We start from the raw sequence: 24,815 nt of genomic DNA, 5'->3' as shown, positions 1-24,815 counted from the left end.
AAATCTCCACTCTGCTGTTCCACTTGCACTGTTTCAACAGGAACCTGGTTAGCGTTCATTCTCTCATGGAGGAAAGGGAAAGAAAGAATGCTGCATTTGTTGGCAGGGTTATCTCACACACTAAACTTTGATGTATTTGAATACAACCATAGGTTAATGTCACTGTGGAAATAGTAGCCACTCAAAATTAATCTGTGATTAGGCTAATGTTGGGAAGACACAAAAGTAATAAACTTTCCTTTGTCACCATTTGGTCAGGGGAAGACTCATTGCAGTTAAAACCACTCTTTACAACCAGTAGGATAGAGATAGGTTTCTGAATGTCATTGAGAGAATGGAAAGTGGAAACTTTCTCTTTTGTGTGGCTGTAGAACAGCTAATGAAATTGATTGTCAGATGATTCATGACAGATTTTTTTTTATCACACAGTATATAACTTACAGGATTTACTAGCATAATACGTGGAAATGACCATTTATTAAAAGGATTACACAAATTCATGAGATATAAGTGTCAATATATCTCATGCTCAACATGACTTCATCAGTTGAGATTTAAATCCAGAGAATGGGGGCATGTACAGACAAGACAAATCTTTCTGCAAACCTAAGAAAAACCTCAGGTTTGCAGAAAATTCTGAAATCTAAGAAAGTAGGTTGGGGGATAATCTACCTCCAATAATATTGCAAGGCAACCATAATAGTGTTGCTCACCTTCAAGCTTTGGTTTCTGTCAGTAAAAGGTGGTGAGGCTTTCTAGGGTTATTTTGACCCTTAAGAGAAGAATCACTGGTAACGATGACTTTCTACTACCAGACTTGAATGACTCCCCTAAGCCCGGCTGCTTGCTGCTATTCAACAGCAACCACCCCACAAAAGCCAGTGTGATGTAATGGTTAGTCATTCTGACTAGGTTTGAATCCGCACTCTGCCAGTGAAGACTGCTGAGTGACCTTTGGTCACACTTTCTCATTTTAACCTACCTCAAAGGGTTGCTGTGAGGTTGAAATGGAGGAAAATGCTGTAAGCTTCTTTGGGTCCCATGGGGGAGAAAAGTGGGGTATAAATGAAATACATAAACACCAGATCTCTAAATTCTGAATGCAGAAAGCAAATAAAGAGAGGCTGCCATTTCTAGTCTCCTTATGAGGAACAGAAGCGTCTCTGAATGCTGGCCTCAATGGATTCTCTTTATACTTTTAAAAGATTTACACACTTCTGAAAGGCAGAGCTAACTGTGGTGCTGATCATAATATTAGCTACAAATTGATATGCTTCTTTGAACAGATAATTTTATTTTTTCACAATAAAATAGGGGAAGCTGGAGAAAAGGGGGAGAAAGGAGCACCAGGCCGCCCAGGAAGAGTGGGGCCTCCAGGAGAAAAAGGTAAGTTTTTAAAGCGAGATTACTCTTCACAAACTATATCACTTAATATAGTCCAATGATGAGTGGATGCTAGTAATATCTTATACCAAGGTCCTCAATGGCAAGATGCCTGCCAACACCTTTCAAAGTGTTTTTAAAAAGTGGACCGGACAAGGTGGGGCTTTTGACCAGCAAGGCAGATTTTCAAAAATGTTGCTTAGTCAACAGCTGCTGCCAGACCCAAGGATCTTCACAGTGTGCCTGAAAGAAAGCTGCAGGAGCCATTTTCTGGTAGGCTCTGCCTCCCTTGGCAGCCATTTTGTGGCTGTACCAACCACTCTGTGTTAGATTTCCAAAGGTGCCCACAGGCTCAAAAGGGTTGGGGAACCCTGTCTTATGTAAAACTTTCAGGCTGTATTGTATTATACATGCAAACCTGTAGACCTGTGTTGAAACTCCAGTATAATTACTAGGCATTTTAATGCAAGATGTACAGGAAAGTTGCAAGTAATTTGTTACAGTGTGCTTAATTTGGAACAACTTGTTTGGCTATTCTGGTTGTGCTTTGACTAAGATTTGCAGTGATGGGTACAAGAATATACTACAATGCCTTATGACACTTCGATCTACTACTGTTTGTTCTCTTAGTGGCTAAAAATAAGTAGTGGTACAGTAAACATAAGAGAGAATTGGTGTGGTGGGCGGGGCGGGGGGGAGCCTTGACAGAACATCCTAATTTTGGATCCTCTGGCATGCTGCTTCATTGCCCGTTGTCTGCTCTGCCACCAGTCCATATAGTGTTCCTCACTGCTGAAGTCACTTATTGGGAGTGGGACATCCTCTAGGTGGATGTCTTGCTTGTAAGGCACATGGAATCAGCAAGCATGACCCCTGAAAATCACACAAGGACTATACTGATTCTCACATTGATTGCTACTCATCCAAATGCACTAGTTGGATCAAGCAAAATTTAACTAGCTGACATCTTCCTGGGCTAAAATCAGTACTGAAGCAGTGAAAATACAAGTTGTGGTGGTAGCAGAAAGGCTGGGTTTGCTGTAATGTTAGCTGTAACTCTCCAGTATTCTTGGTTTTGTAATTTGAATGAAGATTAAACCACACTTGGTGCCTTCAAGAATCACTTAAATTAGACCATCTTGTGCCTGGTAAACTTTAATCCAGGTTTCTATCCCATGCTGTTTTCAGATCCTGAAATTTTCCCTAGGGAGCCTGAGGCAGAACATCCTTTACAAGCATGCTCTGGCCTGCAGGTTTCATTTTCACCCTACCTTCTTGGTTTTTTCTCACACCTGGAGAGGCTTTTCTCTCTCTCTGGTAACCATGACCACCACCTGATTTTTTTCACGAATTACCCAGTGGGAGGGGCCAGGAGTCCCAGCTTCCCTTTCAATTTCTGAGGCCTTGCCTCTGGGTTCTGAGGCTTTGCCTCCTAGGCATTGCCTCTGTGTGTGTGTCTGGTCACCACAGGGACATTTTTCTGCCTTGCACATCCATAAAAGAATGGCCACTTGCCAACTGCCTGTCATCCCCCTGGTGCTCCTTTTAAAATAGTGTATCTGAGACAGTGGAGGTCTCTGTGGTACAGAAAACCACTCCCAGCATGAAAAGTTCGGAAGTATTTATTAAAAAGAAAATGTTTGCAAGCATACTTTTAAAGCATAGCACCAAATTGAGCAACGAAACCAAAAGAAATGGGTAAAACAAAAATCCTCTGTCCATGTTTCTATACTTTCCCTATCAGATGTTAAAACAGGACAGACTCCTTTAGCTTAGGATGTTATAGATCCCTGCAGTGTTGTCTTTACCTTGAAGCCTATACCAGGTCTTGAGGTGAGCACATGGTCAATGGCTGCCTTCCTGTGGGAGATGTCTGTGTCTGCTCATGGACACATGCAGCACCCAAGAAAAAAGATAGCTCCTTCCTCCTGCAATGAGTTCCTGCTTCCTCTCCCACTGGCCAAGTCACAGAAGCGCTTCCTAGAGCTTCTTCCTGGAACTTTTTCTTGGCGCCCCACTAGTTTAGAGTCCTCCAAACCTGTTTCCTGCTTGAAGGGATGAGGGGGAGAGACCATCCCATTGTCTCTCCTGCTAGAGCTATTAAGATATGTATAAAGGTAAGCATTCAGGCTGACTTCCCCCTTCCTGGCTGTGCTCTGTCCAGAGAGAAGAAGAAGAAGATGATATTGGATTTCTATCCCGCCCTCCACTCCGAAGAGTCTCAGAGCGGCTCACAATCTCCTTTACCTTCCTCCCCCACAACAGACACCCTGTGAGCTGGGTGGGGCTGGAGAGGGCTCTCACAGCAGCTGCCCTTTCAAGGACAACCTCTGCCAGGGCTATGGCTGACCCAAGGCCATGCTAGCAGGTGCAAGTGGAGGAGTGGGGAATCAAACCCGGTTTCCCAGATAAGAGTCCGCACACTTAACCACTACACCAAACTGGAAAAAAAGAATGGAGGATTTGCTCATTTCAAACCTCCCAGGGCAAAATGCATTTCTTCACAGAGCCAGTGTCCCAGCAAGTGTCCCCAGGGTCATTCCAGGATGTGAAGAGAGTGCAGCGGATAAGGCTGTAGCTGCTTCTTCCTGGGTGCTGTGGTCTCCATTGGAATGGGGTCTGCACGTGTCTGAGAAGCACAGAACTCCAGACATCCACCTTATACAAAGTCCCCGTGGTGGCCACATGAAGACTTTGGGTTGTGTGAATCACTGTTACTCCTACAAGGTGAGACTGAATTCATTCACAAGTTCAGAACAATGGACCTGCCCAAAGCTGAACAACAACATTGGATTCCTAACTCACTAGATGCTAATTTTCAGCCCCCCAAGAATTTCTCCTCTGCTCTAATCAAGTTGATTACAATATGTATTGTACCTTTGCATCCTTTACAAGCATTCTTTGCAACCCCTCTCCCACCTTCTGACTGGGATAAAAGACTCAGATCTCCATTCTGACTCATGGCTGACGAAGTGAGCTTTGACTCTCGAAAACTTATACTGTGGAACTCTTGTGGTCTCTTGTGTTGCCACTGGACTCATATCTAAACATTACTCTTTAGTGACATTTAGCTAGGGAATAGGTTTGCTGCATTGACTTAAGAAATTCCTGGAGCGGTGCCTGAGGAATGCAGAGTTTGAGGAGGGAAGGATGCTCAGCAGGGTATAATGCCATAGAGTCCACCTTCCAAAGCTGTCTTTCCTGGCTAACTGGGCTTCTTCTATAGCAAATTCCCCATCCATCTTCTTACAGTCAGAAGAGCCAAGATATCCCAAAGCAATCATCTTATATCAAGATGTCTGGATCCTAGCTAGCTATATGGGAAGTGTTAGCAGTCAGCTCTCCCCTAAAGCTGAGTAGTTGGCACCTGGAGAGAAAGCAAGCCCAGACACCCTTCATATAAAGTCACTCCAAATAGATATTAAATCTAACACACTGCCTGGCCTAAAAATGACTCCACAAGGAACCAAGCAGAAAACAAGCCTGGAAAAAAAAATATCTGGAAGTGAACCCAGGAACTGAATTGCTGGCAAATCTCTTCCACCTAAAGGCAATGCATATTTTATGACAACGGATTTCTCAGGAAAACAAAATAGGAGTCAATTGCACTTTTAAGACTTACTTAGTTTTATTCAGAACATAAGCTTTTGTGTGCACGCACACTTCTTCAGACGAGGAATGAGGTACAGTAAGCAGAGACACATATAGCTGGTGGAGTTTGGAATGCCAAGTGGTACAAAGTTAAAAACCAACAGCAGAACAGAAAAATTAACAAATTCAGAAAACCTTTGATCTGGGTTGAATTAGCGTGGGAAACCATAAAACAGTAACATGTCAGAATGTGAGAATGCCTGTTAATTATTCTATTGCTAATAAACCTGGGTCAAAAAGAAGGCATTTCTTTTTGACCCAGGTTTATTAGCAATAGAATAATTAAATAACAGGCATTCTCACATTCTGACATGTTACTGTTTTATGGTTTCCCACGCTAATTCAACCCAGATCAAAGGTTTTCTGAATTTGTTAATTTTTCTATTCTGCTGTTGGTTTTTAACTTTGTACCACTTGGCATTCCAAACTCCACCAGCTATATGTGTCTCTGCTTACTGTACCTCATTCCTTGTCTGAAGAAGTGTACGTGCACACAAAAGCTTACGTTCTGAATAAAACTAAGTTGGTCTTAAAGGTGAAATTTACTCCTATTTTGTTCTACTACTTCAGACCAACACGGCTGCCTATTTGGATCTATTCTCAGGAAAACAGCACCCCACTTTTTATGATCCCTCTTTCATCCCTGGGACTGGCTTCCCCTTTTGGCACCTCCACCCCTGTTAGCATATCCATAGTACCTGGAAGCCCTCATGAATCAGTACTCATCAACTGCCATCTCCTAGCTCCAGGAGGCCTAACAAGGGCCACTCAGTACTTTGATCTCCCTCTGGGAAAACCAGTAACCATTTGTTCAAGTTTCTGGGAAACTTTCCTGCAAATACAGTGAGGTATTTCCCCTGTAAATACATGAACCCAGCTTCAATATGTGTGCTGTCTTGTTAATCTCCCAGGGCAGGTGGGTGCCAAATTAGCACAATCTGCACTGAGGTAATAGTTATGGGGTGTCTCACATGACAAAGTGCCAGCAAGTGTAAATTACATCTCACCATTCTAAAATGTGGCTTGAGCTCGAAGGGAGAGAGTCCTGCATCTACGCATCATTGGGCATTGGGCAGTCATTGTGCTATAGCAGTCACTCAGTAACAAGTGGATTCACTTGTATGCACAGAATAATCCAGGTGCGAATGGTTACTATAGTACAATGAAAGCACAATACCCAATGATGCGTGGATGCAGCCCTGATCTCAATGTACATGGAGAGTATTTATCAAGACTGCCTTCTAGTCCAAAACAAATCAACCCACCTAAGCTTATAATGCTTTCCCTACTAGACACCATATTAGTATCTGGGAAAATGTGATGTGCATGGCTGGAAGGCGAAAGGTGTGTATCTTGCAAATTACTGATGCCTTCCGCTTGCACAGTTGTCTTTGCAGCTGGAATGATACTGGAAGGTTTAATTTCTTCTTGGCCCAGTAAAGGCATCCACCAATGACTTTTCTCCAGTACCTCCCAGTTTTCTCCAGGCAATGATCAGGCAAGGAAGGCTGGTGGGATGCTGTGCTCTCCTTGCTGCAGTATTTATTTACAGAAGGAAAAGGGCTGGAACACTTACTGTTTTGTGCCTCTCCCTTTCTGGTGACTGGATGGAAAATACAGCATAGCAAAGCAACTAAAGGAAAGAGGACATGGTCATTTCCCTAGCTTGGTGTGCAAGGTGCGTTGGGAGGTGGAAAGAATCGAGGAAAACTTCACATCTCTATTGTTGGCAGAAAGATGACTGAGGATTCTGTGGTTTTCCAGGGTAGTTCAAACTGTGCTGGGATTCTCGGTATAATTAGTTTGTGCATCTGCCTGGCACAGTGCCTGTGAATTCTCATAACACAGTAGGTACTCCATGTCATATGAAACCTTTCACTGCTATTCATTTAGTATTTTTGTTGTTACTTCTAATAGTTATGTGATGACCAGCAGGAGTACATACAGGATAGAATACATGATTCCCTCCCCTTCATTGTCTCATGGTAGCTCTGCTTCCTATTGGAATTCTGCAAGTCCTTTCTGGCTAACAGCATTTGTAATGGGAGATACTTCTGTGATATTGTGGGTTGTGTGTGTTGTGGGGTAGGGGTGATCTAGCACTCTGTACAAGTCAATTTTCTGAAAGCACCATTACGGAGAGAGATCAGAAAAGTGAGTTGTTGTTTTAAAGTGGTTACACTTTACACGACTTGATGGAATTATTCAAAGAGGTAGCTGTGTTGTTCTTTTCCATCCAGGGAGTTTTGTAGCACCATAAAGACTAACACATCTATTGTGGCATTAACCAAGACCACTAAGAGCCTCGTGGCGCAGAGTGGTAAAAATGCAGTACTGCAGTCCTACGCTCTGCTCACGACCTGAGTTCGATCCCGATGGGAGCTGGGTTCAGGTAGCTGGCTCAAGGTTGACTCAGCCTTTCATCCTTCCGAGGACAGTAAAATGAGTACCCAGCTTGCTGGGGGAAAAGTGTAGATGACTGGGGAAGGCAATGGCAAACCACCCCATAAAAAGTCTGCCGTGAAAACGTTGTGAAAGCAACGTCACCCCAGAGTCAGAAATGACTGGTGCTTGCACAGGGAACTACCTTTACCTTTTTAAACCAAGACCACTTTGTCAGATGCATTGGATGAAATGGGCTCTGGCCTCACAATAAATGTGTGAGTCTTTAAGGTATCACAAATTTCTTTGTCACTTTGACCATCGGTTTCCTGATGATGGAGCTAGAGGCTGGGCCACATTACGCATCTAAAATTTCTGTCATGTTTGTATGCAATAAGTATTCACAGAGCTGGCCCATCCATCAAACAGACCCAGGTAACTGCCTAAGGGCCAGGGCAAGGCTCCACCAAAAGAGGCTTAAAAGTAATGAATAAAAAACTGGGAATAAGGAACCAACTTCAGCCTCCTGGCTTAAGGATGCGTTCCAACCTGAGCTGGGTCAACTGCAGCCAATAGCAGCCCCAGGTGGTGCCATCAACCCCAGCCCTAGCACCACCCAGGGACTCTACATGATCAATGGTAGCTCAGGGATTCAGGATTACTTCCCCAGCCCACTGTTAGCCCTTCTGTGGGAGGGAGGGAAGACAGAAGAGCAGGTGGCTGCCGGCTTCAGGTCAGCCCCGGCAGTGTGGCTCTTGCCTGCATAGTCTTGTGCATGCCTAAGTTACTGCACTGGAGACTCTCAGAAGTTCTGTGTACATCAGAGTCATAGCAGAGGGGGGCTCCAAAGTCATGGGCTGCCTAGAACACCAAGAAGCCTTGGGCTAGCCCTGATCATGCATAGCAGATGTGTTTTGCTTGGGCATGTTAAAAGGGTGCAGCTAGTGTGCAGTTGACCACCTACACAATATTTGCATGTGATTTCCTGCACATAAATGTTCAGGGGACTGTCCCCATCTAGGGGACATGTGCTGGTTCCTGTTCCAAAGAGTGGTTCATGCAGAAATTCTGTAATATGAATCAGCCCATAATCTCCTTGAATCAGAAAGTTACATAGAGAAAGTCTTCTAAAGTATGTGCTGGAAGTTGTTCAGGAATGGCAGAGAGGGAGGCCCAGTGCATGAGAAAAACTCAAAGCCAAAGAGTTCTTGTTGTGAGCCTGGGGCAACGATGACATGGGCTTCCTGGCTGCTCTGATAAGTCTACACATCATGTGTGAGTTGGGGGCACCCGGGCTGCTTTGTGCCGGCCACTATTGATAAATGTTCTGTGCCGTGCAGTGTTTACAAGAAAGGATGTTAAGTCACAGGGAGCAAATTAATTGTGTTTATATATAAATGTTGTATTTATGCACTAGATATGGGCCTGTTTAACTTCAGACACAGCTGTGTGAAAAGAATTTATTAGACCACTAGGAGAAGGTCCAGGGTTTCAGACCTCTAACCTGATTCTGTCATTCTAACCCCTTCATTTCCAGTTGCTGTTTGAGTAATTAAACTCTCATCTGGTGAACTACCTTCCTCTCCTTCTTCTAATTCCTTCCTAAAAGGTATTTCTTGCAAAGCAGAATCTTTTGCCAAATTAAACATAGCCTCAAATTCCTTATGTCCTGCTGCCCACTAAACCTCTTGAACCCAAGTGAGGATCCTCTTGTGTTACTGTGCCCCCTTAGCATGGAAATGTTAGAGGTTTGTCTAGATGTGGGTGAGCAGCTGAGGGAAAAGGTATACACATAACAGGCTTCAGATCAATGGTAACAGCCACAACCCTCATTTTCACAGAGAAAGAGGAGGCTGGAGTTGATTCTTTATTCCCAGTTCCTTATTCCTTCCTTATTTGTGAATTCAACCACAAACAATGAGGAGAATTTGCTGGTTTCTGCTCTTTGAACCAGGAGCCAGCACGCGTTCCCTAGAAGGGAAGAATCCCCTGAGCAGGGGATGTATGATATATGGTAGACCACCAGACCTTATTTTGGGGTTCAGAGCTTTCAAACTCTCCTGAGTGTTTTGGGTTGAATTCACAAATAAGTCACAAGGAACTGGGAATAGGGAACCAACTTCAGCCTCCTAAGGAATGAATAAGGAACTGGGAATAGGGAACCAATTTCAGTCTCCTCAGAGAAAGCCACTGGTAACAAACCACATGGTTTTCAAAGTGCTGCTCAAAATGGATGGGCAACATTCTTGTGCTGTGACAAACAGGTATTATTGGAGAGGAGGATTGCTAGCTGCTGCAGGAGGCTGAAGTGGGTTCCTTATTCGCAGTTTCTTATTCATTCCTTATTTGTGAATACAACCAAAAACACTGAAGAGAGTTTGAAAGCTCTGAACCCCAAAATAAGGTCTGGACTCCCATATATCATACTCCCCCACATTCGGTGGACTCTGCCCTTCGAGAAGACATGTGCTGCTTCATGGTCCAATGAGCGGTTCTCATGCCAGCTGCTCCAGAACAAAGTGCCCCCAGGACACTCAAAGAGGCAGACGCTGGGGCCAGGCTGTACCCCAAAACAATGTTTGGACCACCCCAAGTGACACATCCCCACGCTCGGGACACTGTCCCCTTCAAGAAGGAATGAATAAAGAACTGCGAATAAGGAACTAACTTCAGCCTCCTATCTGCTGCCTTCATGGACCTCGGAACAGCCTTTGACTAGGCAAAGGCTATGGGACAAACTGAATAAGTCATCTATTGACAAGCATCTCCTATTTTTGGTCAAACAACTATATGAGGAGGCTACAGCCCAAGTGAGATGTAGCTCATCCAGTGAAGTAACTAGGGCTATTCCACTGAGCAAAGGAGTTAAGCAAGGATGTGTCCTTGCCCCAGAGTTGTTTAATTTGTACCTTAATTATTTAAATCCTCATATTTCCAGAGATGAATTTCATTAACCTTGCCTGGCTAATGCCGAAATGCCCTGTCTCCCGTATGCATGCAATACTGCTCTCCTGTCAAGATCTGTGGTTGGCCTTTGCAAGCTTATAGGTTCTTTTGTGGAGTACTGCTCCAGTGAGGGTTTAGACATCAACATCGACGTTACTAAGTCAAAGGTTCTCCTCTTCAGCAAAAAATGAAGGGTAAGGAAATACAAATGGGCAGTAGCAGATCAACCTGTGCAGCAGGTGAACCATTTCAAGTACTGAGGAATTGGAGAGGAGGGAGCTCTACAAACAAACGCACTCCCTCACTGCTGTTCCCCTCAGGCACAAAAGGGCTATATTTCCTGCTGAGCAGCGAGTGAGAAAGCAGTGCTACTAGCTACCAGGAAGGTTACTTAGCTATCATGGTGCACAGGCAGTGTTTCCTAGAGGAATATACATAGAGTGCTGTATTCTATAATGGACCAGCAAGCTGAATTTCCTCTAGCATTGGGGTCCTCTGCAGGATTCCTTCCCTTTGGCAGTGTAGCATCTTCACCTCCTTTTGCCTAGGTACCAGCAGCAACCTATTGTTCCTAGTGAAGGTTGTTACAGGGCAGAGGGATGGATAATTTCTTCCTCCCTCTCTCCCCCACCTCTCTCAATTACTACTGTATGTCCGACACTGGCAGCAGAGTACTCTCGGGGCACATTCATGTGTAACAAGGTCTTGCTCCAGTTGCTTTATGATGGTGTTTATGAAGGAATCAGGCAAGCCTCAAGGATGCAGAATTCATAGAATCAAATAATTTCTTTATTGTTGACCATGAAGGAATCATACATGTTTGCAATTTGGTATAAAAAGGTAAAGGTAGTTCCCTGTACAAGTACCAGTCATTTCCGACTCTGGGGTGATGTTGCTTTCACAACGTTTTCATGGCAGACTTTTTACGGGGTGGTTTGTCATTGCCTTCCCCAGTCATCTACACTTTCCCCCCAGCAAACTGGGTACTCATTTTACCGACCTCTGAAGGATGGAAGGCTGAGTCAACCTCGAGCCGGCTACCTGAACCCAGCTTCCGCTGGGATCGAACTCAGGTCGTGAGCAGAGTTTAGGACTGCAGTACTGCTTTGTGCAGACTTGCAGATTGCACAGAATTCATGCAGGATGTTCTTTTCTTTTTGCCAGGGAATGGGGATTGTTCTCAGAAAAGACTTGGCAGTAAATCTTGCATGGATCAGTTCAGCTGGTAGCCCATTGATGTTCAATCCTATTGCAGGTTGAACCTTTTTCACAGCCAGATGCCATGGGGGTGTAATGACAATGGGGCTACACCTGTCAGAAGAACTCCTGTTCGCCTACATGCACCTCTAACTGGCAACAGGTACATACATCTCATGTTAGGTCAGTTGGTGATAAAATGACCAGATTTTTCTGCAAATTTGTGCGCTGCGGGCAAATCTGGTTCCCAAGTGTCGACTCATGAACTTGTTGCTCTTGGTATTTATTCAGGACGACTGCTGTGTATCATACTTAGTGAGGAAATCTTGGATGTGCCTCCCTGGAAAATGCTGCAAAACAAATTTTAGATACTTATAGCAAGAAGTCTTCCAGTTTTAATGACAATGTTATAGCACTTTAACAGCAGAACTGTGGCTAAATGAGTTACTTTTAAAACTGTCTGCCTCAGCCATTTCTGCCAAATAGGAGACAAACATACTATGGTGCATGCCGTATAAAGATTGTTAACATTGTTTTTAGTGCATTTTTGTAGTCTAGAGCCATTCTGAACATTATTTCTCCAGCTAGACCTAAGGCCCGCAGGAGTCTTGAACAAAGCCTGTGTACAGTCAGAAGTCTCCAGATACCTATAACGACTTTTGGTTTTGCCAGGTCCTGTGAACTACTCATTGGATTGCATTCAGCCACCAGGATGATTTTTCATGCAGCATTAGAGAGGAAGAAGAAGGGGTAGGTGTGGAATGAGGCTTCCTGACTGATGTTAACACATAGCTGAATTTGCAGGTGCTACAGCCAACCTGAGGTGTTCCAATTATGTGGAGGTTCTCATCAGGCCTCCTTTGTAACTTGGACAAAGCTGATGATTCTACGTGGGGCTGCAAAAATACGCCCCAGCCATGATAGCAGTGTGGTGGGAACACTGTATGTGCACACCTGTTCTGCTTTGTTCACTGCAACCATTGCTTCCCCACCCCCATCTCCATTTTCTCCATCATGCCTGCTCAAAAGCACAGATGCAGTGGCCCGGAACCCTCCTCCTCATTCTTTTCCCTTTCCATGAGAAGAAAACAGCCCTTTATAAAGGCTGCATGGGGGGAAGAAATCTTCCCCTCTCTTCATAGTGGGCTCAGGAGGAGTACGCAGATGGATGCTTCGCCTGCAGCCATTCCACAATTTGCCTTTGGAGATGGCTTATAGTAGGCTTATTTTAAATTCAGCTCAAAGGGGGGAAATATAGGAGCCAGACAAATCTTGCTGAGATTGGGCATCGTGTTATCTAGATACTCCGTCCTAAATACTCCAGAGGTGTCCCACTGCCCACATAGGGAAAATCTTAAGCAGCGATATGTTTTATAGAGGGTCGTTCTTAGGATTTTACACATAAATGATAATCTGTGTTTTTCATTTTTTCAGCTTACATTGTATATTTTGCAACAATAACATTTCTTAAAGCCATTCACAGAATGGATCTGACCTCCTTTGACAAACCCTGGCGTATGCGTCATAAAAAGGCTGGGCAAATGATGAAAGAGGCAGTCAAAGTATTGTTGACAATATTTATATCTTATCTGGACTGTAATGTGCCTATTTCTTTTTCATTAAAACTTGCTGAGGCTACCCGTTTTTGAAGTGGCTCATTTAACCACAACTCTGTTGCAAAGTGCTGTATGGCATTGTCATTAAAACAGAAAGAAACCTTTCTGGCTCCTGCTGTGAGTTTCCAATATTCATTTTGTGACATCTTCTGGAGGGCATGTTGAAGGGTGTTGCACGTTTCTCATTAACATGGTGTGGGCCTCAAAGGTAAGGAAGAAGCATGAGTTGTACAGCACAATGGCTGCAGTCCCAGACCTATTTTGTGAGTGTGTGCTGCCTGTAAACTTCAGTGGGAGTTGTGGTAATGTTAGTCTTTGATGTTTGTGCTCTGGGATGGAATGATCCTTCAGGTCAGGGTTTTTTTGGTAGCAGGAACTCCTTTGCATATTAGGCCACACCATGTTGTAGCCAGTCCTCCAAGAGCTTACAAGGAGTTCCTACTACCAAAAAAGCCCTGCTTTAGGGTATTGTTGAGGCAACTTTCTGTATTGATTGCATGGTGGATCCAATTTGTTGCACCCTAAACACGTGGTTTTCTCTCCTATATAGATTTCATCTGGAGTAGTTCTTCATATAAAAGACCAGTGTGTTTTCTTACTCATGTCACCATCTTTTTTTCCTTCCTAGGTGGTGGTCTTATTTTTCAGTCTGTATGGTCCGGTGTAGACTCATGCTCCCTCCCCTACAAACCATTTTTGCAAACTGGAAGCCAACCCTGGGAACAAAGGTTTCCTCTACCGAGTGAATTCCTCTTGTCTTGCCACCGTTGGCCTTAACCACAATTTAGAACACCATGGTTAAAACTAGCCAGATCTCTTTTTAGGTCACTTATGCATGTGATGTTTTCCCCTACTACCTATTGGATGCTACCTATTGGGAAATTTTGTCCCCACCCCCAGCTCTTCCTTACAGAATTGTGATGCTTCCTCCACCAGGGATTTCCCCATCATTCCCACATCCATGTTGGCAATCATGTTCTCCACTATGGAAGTGCTTTTTTTAAAAAAATTGGCAATTGATATATCGTTAATATAATAATGCTCTGTCTATCACAGGGGTGGCCAAACTGTGGCTCGGGAGCCACATGTGGCTCTTTCCCACATATTGTGTGACTCTCGAAGCTCTCACCACCCTGTCAGCCAGCTTGGAGAAGCTATTTCTCTCCATAAATCACTTCTCCAACCTAAGCAAGCTGGCAGCTTGGAGAATGCATTTAAAATTAAAGTTGCTTTCTTTCTACCTCTCATTCCCATCTAGTTGCCTCTCTTCCTTCCTTCCTTCCTTCCTTCCTTCCTTCCTTCCTTCCTTCCTTCCGTGGCTCTCAAATATCCGATGTTCATGTCTTGCGGCTCTCAAACATCTGATGTTTATTCTATGTGGCTGTTATATTAAACAAGTTTGGCCATCCCTGGTCTATCAGGTTCTTTGAATCCCTGGCCTCCCTTTTAAAGTCCCCTTTCATTGTGGAGCTATGAAGGCAACAATGTCAATCAGCAAACAAGCACCTTGTTCCACCACGCTGTGGGCCCAATCAGAATTCCGCCCTTGCAGCATTTTTAAATTGCCCATTTTAGGCTTTCAAATGGCAGCAGTGTTCCTGTGTCAGACAAGAGGACACAGTCACATCTAGTTTGGCCTAGAATGGAGAGATTATTCAACAGAATTGGGTGAGGTGAATTTGCAGGGTGAGAGCTGAATGTAGCTGTAACCTAGGAAAAAAAGAATTCATTAGGGAGGGGGAATTTACTGGCCCCATTGTCTTGTACAACTTAGTGAGGAACTAATTCATTCATTAATCAGGAAGGAGAAGAGGGACTGTCTTCATTATCTTTCCCAATGTACAAACATTACCCAAAAGTAGAGAGGAATAATTCATTAAAGGCAGGCAAGCATGGAGAGTGGGGCATTACATTCTTCCATAGCTGGGCTGTTCAAAGATTGACTTAAAAAAAAAAAATCAGCTTTGAGATATTCCATAGCAGCAGCACAAATGCATGCCAAAATAAGAAGACGAAAAGCTGGGTGGAGAATCAAGATGGTTGCCTGACACAGGGGAGGCGGCCATCTGGTGCACATCCATTGCAAAGTGGAAACAAAACCAACAATGGTGGGAAAATGGATTACCCTGCTGTATCATGACTCTCTGTATGTGGGAACTGACAGACAATCACACCAACTCTTGTGAATGTAGCCCAGGTCTTATACTGCAGCACAAACCCTGGTTAAGATAGTTAATGCCAGCTTCTATCCATGCAAACAGAGCACTAAACCTTGGTTAAGGCAGACAAAGGGTACTTCATTGCTGCTAAAAATGCTAAGGCTGTTTCAGTGGCAACAGAGTATTCAGAGGACAGGTCCCCCCACACACACTTCAGTCCCCTGCAGCAGCCACCCCCCCCCCCTTCTGTGCCACTAGAGGCCTAAAGGGGTTATTGACATATCACTTAAGTGTGTATATATACAGACCTTTTTAAATTAAAAAAACTGAGCAAACTCTCTGGTTTGGGGGGTGGGGTCAGTGGCCACTGCAGGAGACTGAGGCAGGGGAAATGTCCCTGGTGTAGGTGGGATCAGGAAAGAGGCATAGATGGCATCTATGTCCAGATGGCATCTACCCCAGCTTTGCTGTGATCTTTCAAAAACCACTGCAGGAAAACAGGTTTTGGAAAGCCTAGGAGAAAGCTGAAACTCACTTTGCATTACACCCATGCTTGACTAAACATATGGTATGTGAACAACCAAAATGAGAAAGGAAGCTACTTGCACCAGAGAGGAAAGGAAGGAGGAAAAGGAATCCAGTGTTTGCTATAGATATGCAAGTCAGTAGCCTATGGTGCAGGGTGGTAAGCTGCAGTACTGCAGTCCAAGCTCTGCTCACGACCTGAGTTCGATCCCGATGAAAGCTGGGTTCAGGTAGCCAGCTCAAGGTTGACTCAGCCTTCCATTCTTCCAGGGTCGGTAAAATGAGTACCCAGCTTGCTGGGGGGAAAAGTGTAGATGACTGGGGAAGGCAATGACAAACCACCCCGTAAAAAGTCTGCCATGAAAACAGTGTGAAAGCAACGTCACCCCAGAGTCGGAAACAACTGGTGCTTGCACGGGGGGCTAACTTTATCTTTTTAGTTTCAGAAAGTCAGTGTTTCACTGGCATCAGTCTTATGTGAGTATTGTACTAAACTGTTTTTTTAATTTGGTCCTGAGGACAAATGATGCTTCCCCTGATGGTCAACCAAACAAGTACTGGAATAAATTCTGTATTAAAATTTTAGCTTGAAATATGCTCCCTGGAATATAAATTATGAAATAAAATATTCAAAATTAAATATTCAGGCTCACGATTCCTCATTAAAACTCAGTACTAGATCTCTGAAACTGGCATATGATCTCCCAAATTTGGCATCAGATTTGACAGATGATTAAAATAGCTGGTGACATTGACCATCTATTCTTCCACCTTTCCTGTTTCTATCTTGCCAGTATTTTTGCTTTGTGAAAAACTGCATCCACATTTAAAACTTTAATGATTTTTAAATTATCCCCAAATCTTGATAAAATTTCACTGCAATCCTGATTCAGAGCCAGTGCAGTAAAATATTCTTCCTTTGCTCTATTGTTTAGGATGGATCTAATGTCTTGGAATCCAAAGTCTTGCATATTGGAAAACAGGGAAAAATCATTTTTAGATTTCACAGACGGACATTGACAAGAAAATTGTCCTGGGGATATAAATGGGGGGAGGGAGAGGGAGGCTAAAATAATGTTTGTGCTTTTCATTTGTCTTTGATTTCTTTGTGATCATAGGAGAAATGGGGGAGAAAGGAGAAAAGGGAAGCATAGGTCGGCATGGAAAAATTGGCCCAATTGGTTCAAAAGGTATTTCACACCTTTTTTCAAATGTATGTTAAGCTTTAAATTGGACTTAATTTGTTAAATATGAAAAAAAATATGCAGATTGTTTTAAGGCTCAATTTCTGTCAGGTGACTAATAAAATTGTATTCCCTTCCAAAATTGCTGAGATTATAAATAAATGAACACGTGCATCTTTTACATATGGCTGGGTTGGGAAGATGAAAGAGCAACAACTGGTGGTTGGCCACTGTGTGAAACAGGATGCTGGACTAGATGGGCTGATCCACCAGAGCTGCTTCTTACTTTGGTAAGATGCTCTGTTTGAATTCTTTTATTTAGTCTCACTCACGTTGGTCTGGGGCAGGCTTTCGTTTTGGGGCGGAGCAAGCTGGCGATTTCGCACCAGTTGCTCCACGCCGGCATTTTGTGCGGGGCAAACCCGCGATTTGCCCCGCTGCACTGTAAACCTGAAAAAACAGGTTTACACTACAGCGGGGCAAATCGTGGGTTTGCCCTGCGCAAAATGCCGGCGCAGAGCAACTGGTGCGAAATCGCCAGCTTGCTCCGCCCCAAAATGGAAGTTCTCCCCGGACCAACGTGAGTGTGGAATCACCCCCAGTTAAGTTAGCTACCACATATTACATCAGTACCTACAAAGGGATTATGTTTTGGATAAAGTATTATGATATAATTCTGTGCTTTACCAACAGCTCTTGATGAGTATATAAACCAAGGTATTTTGGATCAGGAAATTATATATAAAAATCCCTGATTTTGTGATCTGCTAAACAGTACAAGTTTTCTGGTGGAGCCTGGTAAATTTGCACAATTCCCTTGCAAGTTTGGTGTAGCAAGTTTGGTGTAGTGGTTAAGTGTGCGGACTCTTATCTGGGAGAACTGGGTTTGATTCCCCACTTCTCCACTTGCACCTGCTGAGATGGCTTTGGGTCAGCCATAGCTTTCATAGAAGCTGTCCTTGAAAGGGCAGCTGCTGTAAAAGCACTCTCAGCCTCACCTACCTCACAGGGTGTTTGTTGTGGGGGGGGGGGGAGGTAGAGGAGATTGTGACTGCTCTGAGACTCTTCGGAGTGGAGGGCAGGATATAAATCCAATATCTTCTTCTTCTTGTCTTCTTTTGTATTTTGTGTGTGCATATATATTTGTGTGTGCATGTATGTGCTTGTACTTGGAAGTCTTATTGACCTCTGGTGACTGACCCCATCTGGGGCCAGGAGAATAGTCAGAGGTGGCTGACTAGAGTCTGCCTCTTTCCTCCGGACTTCAAGGAGGTCTCTCATCCAAGTACTAACCACAATTGACCCTGCTTAGCTTCTGAGATCTGATGAGATCAGGCTTGCCTGGGCTACCCAGATCAGGGCGCAGTTCCCTTGTCAATGCGTGGTTAATTGTAACATGAAGCTATATACAGATTCTTGCACACACATAGAGCCCCTCATTGATGAGGGCTACTTTAGAAATAGTTTAGACTACCCATGGCATTTTGGTCTGGGTCCAAACTGCAAGCATGCCTTGACTAACTAATTTAATCACCCCATTACTGAAGCCTTGCGTTTGTTTTGTGCATCTGAAAAGTTGCACTGTGTCTCAGTAGAATTGGTATGAAGGTATTGTTTCTACCCATTGATTCTAATGAATTGCACTCTGGTCCTAAAACTGATTTATATGGAATTATATTAGCTTGACTGCATTGATTATTACTTCCCCAGTCCAGTAAGCACAGTATCCTGGCACACTGTTTGGAGTAATGGAGAACCAAGAATCATTTTATTTCCCCCGTTTTTCAGGTGAAAAGGGGGATAATGGAGATGTAGGCCCCCCTGGTCCTAATGGAGAGCCAGGTAAGCCTAGAGCATTATGAAAGGAACATCGGTATGTGCGTGTGAGGTGTCTGTGTTGATGCATTAAAGTCAGCACCTGATGTTGTGTATGAATGTGTTTAATTCTCTTTGAGGACAGAATAATAGGTTCTCTTTTTGCATAGTGGTTATGTGATTTTGGCATCATATTTCAGCATCTAGAAACTCCTTGGAAATGTTTGAGACCTGGGTTGACACCCCAGCTTTTTAAAATTTCCTCCTTTTTAAACAAGACTCAAATCCTAACTCTTTTTAAATGTTGGCAGTTTCACACATTCAAGTGAAACTGCAGTTAGCACATGTTTAATGTTTGAACTTTTCAAGATGGCACCCGGAAAACATGACTCTGCTTCTTTTGTTCATTCTTCAAGAAGCGTTTTCAACTCTTAGCCCTTGAGTGATCCTTGTAGGGTACACTTACCTCAGCTTTATGATAAATTACTGATCTTCTCAGAGTCAGTGCTACAGAGCCAGTTGCAGGAGCATTTAGGAACTTTCCATTAAAAGGATACCAATGTAGTTCTATTTTTACCACAGAATGGTATAGAAATGAGTACTTTTTGTGTTGCCACCACAGGGACCAATACGTTATAGCACAGGACCGGATCTACATGTTTTTTGAGGGAGGGGCAAAATTAAAAATGACACCCCCTTATGGGCCATTCTATCTTATGGTCCCATAGAATACAATGGACTCCATACTCAATTTGGCGCCCCACCTCTGCTGGCGCCCAATGCAAGCACCCTCCTCTGCCTCCCCTAGATCCGGCCCTGTTATAGTGAGGGGCCAAGCAAGATAAGACGTTTGAGCCTGAGGGCAGTGCATGACCACTGGTGAAGTTTTTTTGGAAGATGCATCAGAGTCTTGGATCCTGCCCAGAACCTACACAGGTGCAATGGTGTGTGTGTTTGATTCCCCAGTCCTCCACCCTCCCCTCACGAGAAGGCTGGATGTTAAGGTCAGAAGCTTGATAAAATTATCAAAAATGATGTAGCAGTTGCTTTTAGCATTTAGAGGCCCCTCAGTCTGAGGCCCCAAACTGTAGCTTACATTGCTCCATCTCCAAGGTGTTCCTGGAGGAGGGGGGGTGTCATCCTGCCCCCAGAAGCAGCATTTGGGGGGGCATTTTGGAGTGCTGTGTGAGGCGCAAATGTGTATACCTCCACTTATATCCATGGAAATTCTAGGTGGGATCAAAAGCAGAATTTATTCTATCACAATAAATACGTACAAAATATACAAAAAAAAATTCAGCCTGCTCTTGGGGGATTCAATAACCACAGCTGAACAGCACGGGTCTTCTCCAAAGGGTTTGCAGGGAGATCTAATTTTTATGGGGCAGTTGTGCAACATGCACTGTTCTGGGTGACTTTCAGCAAATGCAAAATGGCATTTTACTTGATTCATTATGCACATGGTCATATAAACGTACTGATTTCTGCAGGCATTCCTTGTGAATGTGGCCAGCTCCGTACAGCCATTGGTAAAATGGATAACCAAGTGACCATGCTGACAACAGAGTTAAAGTTCATTAAAAAAGGTGAGAATTGACCATACAAGTCTCCTCCTCCTCTTTTGTAAAAGCCGAGCTTAAAAGAGGCTGGCTGCTTTACAGCTGATTGATGTGTCTGTCCCTGTGTGGTATGCATTAAGTTGGTTTATAGAAATGCGAGTGCTCACTTTTCAGCACTGCCCTCCCCCGCAGCTGTCGCTGGTGTGCGTGAGACAGATAATAAGATCTACTTGCTGGTGAAAGAAGAGAAGAGGTACATGGATGCGCAGCTCTATTGCCAAGGAAGAGGAGGGACACTGAGCATGCCCAAGGATGAAAACACCAATGCCTTTATTGCTTCGTACATCAATCAAGCAGGCCTCAGCCGGGTTTTCATCGGTATTAACGACCTAGAGAAGGAGGGTAACTTTGTGTATTCTGACCGATCCCCCATGCAGACCTTCAATAAATGGAGCACTGGCGAGCCAAATAATGCTTATGACGAGGAGGACTGTGTAGAAATGATAGCTTCAGGCGGGTGGAATGATGTTGCCTGTCATATTACAATGTATTTTGTTTGTGAATTTGACAAAGAAAATGTGTAAAAATGTTTGAGTTTCCCCCTATTGTGCGCTCTGTTTTTGAATTAAACCTGGGCGTAAGCCAGGGTATATTTCTGCACTAGGTAACATTTTGCATACCCAAGCATAACATGAATAACAAGGAGCAGCAAAAAATATTCTGTAATGCAAAGTGATATAAACTTCACTTGGATTTCTATGTATGCAAGTCAGATCCTTGTTTATGAGGACCTAATTTTCCAGTTACGTTTCTCATATTGGTCTGGACAAAACAACCCAGATTGTCCTTATCTCAGCTGATGGTCTTCAGTCCTTCAGTCACCCCATTTTTTGATGTGCCAGTTTTGCTGTCTCTTTTTGTAAATAGTCAGCATTATTCTTTAAAACTAAAGCTATAGTTCATACGGTTATCCAGCAGCATTCTTTTTTTGTGTAGTGGAGCATCAAAAGCACCTCCCTGTTCTCCATCATGAACAGAAGAAGAACCATGCTAGTACAGACCAATGGTCCATCTATCCAGTGTCTTTGTTTCCAACAGCTGGTCAAATGCCACAGAGAAGCCCACAAGCAGGGACTGCAGACATCAGCGCTCACTTGCTGGCTGCTTCTCAGCATCTGACAGAGGCTTCTTTTTCTGCCTCTGAACCTAAAGACCCGATTTGGCTTTCATGGCTAAAAGCAAAGGTAGCCCTGTTCTCCATTGCTCTTTTAAATTCATCTAAGTAGCACTGATTTTCTTCTGTTTTGAATCTGTCAGTCAGTTCCATAGGGTAGCCCCAAGTTCTAGAATTATGGGAGAGGGAGAAAAGCTACTCTGCCTCCTTTCTCTACACCATGCAGAATTTTGTAGACCATTATCATGTCAGTCACCTTTTTTCCAAACTAAAAAGCTTTGCTTCATAGAAACTTCCACCCTGTGGTCATTGTGGTTGCCCTTTTCTGCACGTTCTCCATCTCTTCAATATCCTTTTTGAGACGCAGTGACCAGAACTGTACATGTGGTACCCCAAATGAACCCACACAAGGGACTTGGATAAGGTCACTGTTGTACCAGCAATTGTATTCCTATTCTCTTCCTGGATAATCTCTAGCATGGGATTGGCCTTTTTATCACTATAGCACATTGCGTTGACATTTTTAGCAAGCAGTCTTTCACAATCCGAAGGTCTTTTATGTTCAACTCCTACCCCATCAGCATATATATGAAATTAGGGTTTTATTGTGTTAATGTTTTGTACTTACAGAAATTTCATTTATCTTTTTGTTGTCCTTTCACTCTCTTTGGAGAGGTCCATTTCAAGTTTCCCACTCCCCATGTGTTTTTACTATCCTAAACAATTAGGTGTCATCCATAAACTTCACTATTTCACTGTCCACCCCCACTTCTAGGTTGTTAATGAATACATTAAATAGCATCAGTCGCAACACAGATCCTTAGGAGATTGCACTGCTCACCTCTCTCCTTTGCAAAATCTATCCACTTATTCCCACTTTCTGCTTTTTAACTGGCTACCAGTCCATGAAAGGGCATGTTCATTTATCTTGTGATTGTTTGCTCAGAAACCTTTGAGGCAATTACTGTTTAGAATTCCAAGTATACAATATCTACAGGGTCATCCTCATTTCAAAGAATTCTAACAAGTTGATGAGGCAGGATTCCATGTTGGTTCCTCTTCAGCAAGGAATCATTTCACTGTGCAATATGAATTGGGCAGTCCATGTGCATACCCAATTGTATGGGTGTCCAGTAAATGCATTTATTTCTCCTACCTCCAGCAGTCCCTTCCCATATTGTTTGTGAGGCCAAAGTGGCCATGTGAGCAAACAGGCATGTGAGTCAGAGGAGGGAAAAGGGGGACAAAATCACGCCTCCCTCTTCTGCAAGCACAGTTCCACTAACAGAAGGGGCGATATTATCCCCTCCTTTTTCTCACTGCAGCCCCTGACTCATGCGTTTATTCATACAGGTCCTGTGCCCACAGGAATCAGCTTTGCAGGGGAAGAGATTCCTGGGTGAAGGGGAATATGCTCCTTACACTGGTGGTTCACCAGAATCAACCTGAGGTCATCTGCATGGTTGGCAGGAAAAGGGACATATCCAGTCCTTTGTCATACAAAGTAGAACCCTGATGGAAAAAATGGGGTACCAACCAAGGCAAAGTGCTTCAGAGCACAGTACACCTGGAAATTGCCCTATACATGCTCAGTTGAGAGGAGTTCTTTCACTTATTTCAGCAGGGCTTGCACAGGAAAACTTAGTGGTGAGATATAAGTGATTGGAGTGAACAAACGTACTCAAGGGTTGAGTGTGTCATATTTGGAGAGCGGCACCATGGCAGGGTAGGAAATGAACAAGCGTTGTGGGGGGGCTCCCACAGACCTCCCTTAAGATCTATCCTAATTAATTTTTTGGATAAAGTGTTATAATAGTATTTTACAAGTATCTTATATTAGCATTGTACAGCTGTAAATATATAATCTAGGTATTTCAAATATCAATATTTACCCTTCAAAAGGGAAGAGATCCGTATGCCTACTTGTGTACTAGTAGAAAAGAGAGTCGAGTACCACCTTGAGACTAACAACTTTCATGGTATTAGACAGTAAATTGTGTCTTTAGGCAAATAATGTACTTGGGCCCCTCTGTCCATAATGGGGATGTACAGCTACAGCAGAGAGCATAAATATACATTTAGGATAAAGACTGTAAAAGACTTATATCTAAGATTTCTTTTTTCTCAATTAACTTTTGTTAATATCAAGTGCTCATATATGAAGCTTTGGGCTGTTTCATAAATATAAACATGATCTCATAAAGCCCCTTATCAGTTTTTGAATATTAATGAACCAGTGCCTTACTACTTCTGTTTGCCCATTTTCAAAAACAAAGCATTAAAAAGGATTGCAAATATGGAGCTAATCTAGTTTTGTTTTAGAGATGGAGTTTTAAATGCTTGTAATTGAGAACTGGCAGCAGAAAATGAAATGCAAAGTTAGCTTACAGCAAGAATGAGGCCGGATTCTATTTTCTATATGTATTTTTAGACTTAGAGGAAATGTGAGCAGGCGTTCTGGGATGGCCGGAAAGATTTCCCCAAGTTAACCAAGTTTCTAGACATGCATCTTCTCTGGCACAAACCAGGCTTGAAGGCCAACATCCTGTACTGAATTACATGTTTATTTAAATCAGGGGACCTCTTTGAGCAGATGCCGTGTTTGTTTATGCAGGCCCTAAATACCATGAAGCACATCTCTGTAAGGTTATGCAAGTCAACCATCTTTACTACACAGTCTAAAAAATGCATATAAACTCGTCTATCCCCAGTGGTGGACCTACATCTTTGGGACCCTGAAGCTTGAACTGTTATGGGGGCTTCTTCCCAACCAGCAACAATAGGGCAACATCCAACAAAGTTCAAAGGGCCTTGCTGCTTTGCAAGGACCTTGAGGCCCAAATGGTAGAGAATGGGGTGGTGGGGTGGAGCCCTTAAAATAGGCCACACAGTGAATCTAGGGTTGCCAGGTCCTACCTGGCTGCTGGTGGGGGGACTCTATGATGCCATAGAGTTCTATAGCAAAATGCTAGGGCATCCTCACATGACATGCTAGGGTTGCCAAGTCCAATTCAAGTAATATCTGGGGACTTTGGGGGTGGAGCCAGGAGACTTTGGGGGCGGAGCCAAGATCAAGGCTGTGACAAGCATAACTGAACTCCAAAGGAAGTTCTGGCCATTACATTGAAAGGGACGGCACACCTTTTCATTTCCTTCCTTCCATAGGAAATAATGAAGGATAGGGGCACCTTCTTTGGGGCTCATAGAATTGGACCCCCTGGTCC

At 43.6% G+C, this 24,815-nt stretch overlaps 1 protein-coding gene across 2 annotated transcripts in view; it reads left to right on the top strand.

Moving 5' to 3' along the window:
* COLEC11 (collectin subfamily member 11) overlaps positions 1 to 21,174 on the top strand; it is a 35,900-nt gene extending 14,726 nt beyond the window's left edge. Inside the window, exons 3-7 of one of the 2 annotated variants that reach the window (XM_060234309.1) lie at positions 1,315 to 1,386; positions 16,978 to 17,049; positions 18,832 to 18,885; positions 20,349 to 20,444; positions 20,592 to 21,174. In XM_060234309.1, coding sequence (XP_060090292.1) covers positions 1,315 to 1,386; positions 16,978 to 17,049; positions 18,832 to 18,885; positions 20,349 to 20,444; positions 20,592 to 21,001 — 704 coding nt within the window. In that variant the 3' untranslated portion in view covers positions 21,002 to 21,174. The remainder of the gene's footprint in view (positions 1 to 1,314; positions 1,387 to 16,977; positions 17,050 to 18,831; positions 18,886 to 20,348; positions 20,445 to 20,591) is intronic. The other variant, XM_060234318.1, reaches the window with a different exon arrangement.
* Positions 21,175 to 24,815: the final 3,641 nt, after the last annotated feature.

Source organism: Heteronotia binoei, chromosome 1 (assembly GCF_032191835.1).
Source record: "Heteronotia binoei isolate CCM8104 ecotype False Entrance Well chromosome 1, APGP_CSIRO_Hbin_v1, whole genome shotgun sequence".
NCBI classification, from domain to species: Eukaryota; Metazoa; Chordata; class Lepidosauria; order Squamata; family Gekkonidae; genus Heteronotia; species Heteronotia binoei.
Note: the sequence above shows the minus strand (reverse complement) of the source record. Positions and strands in the feature narration are given on the sequence as shown.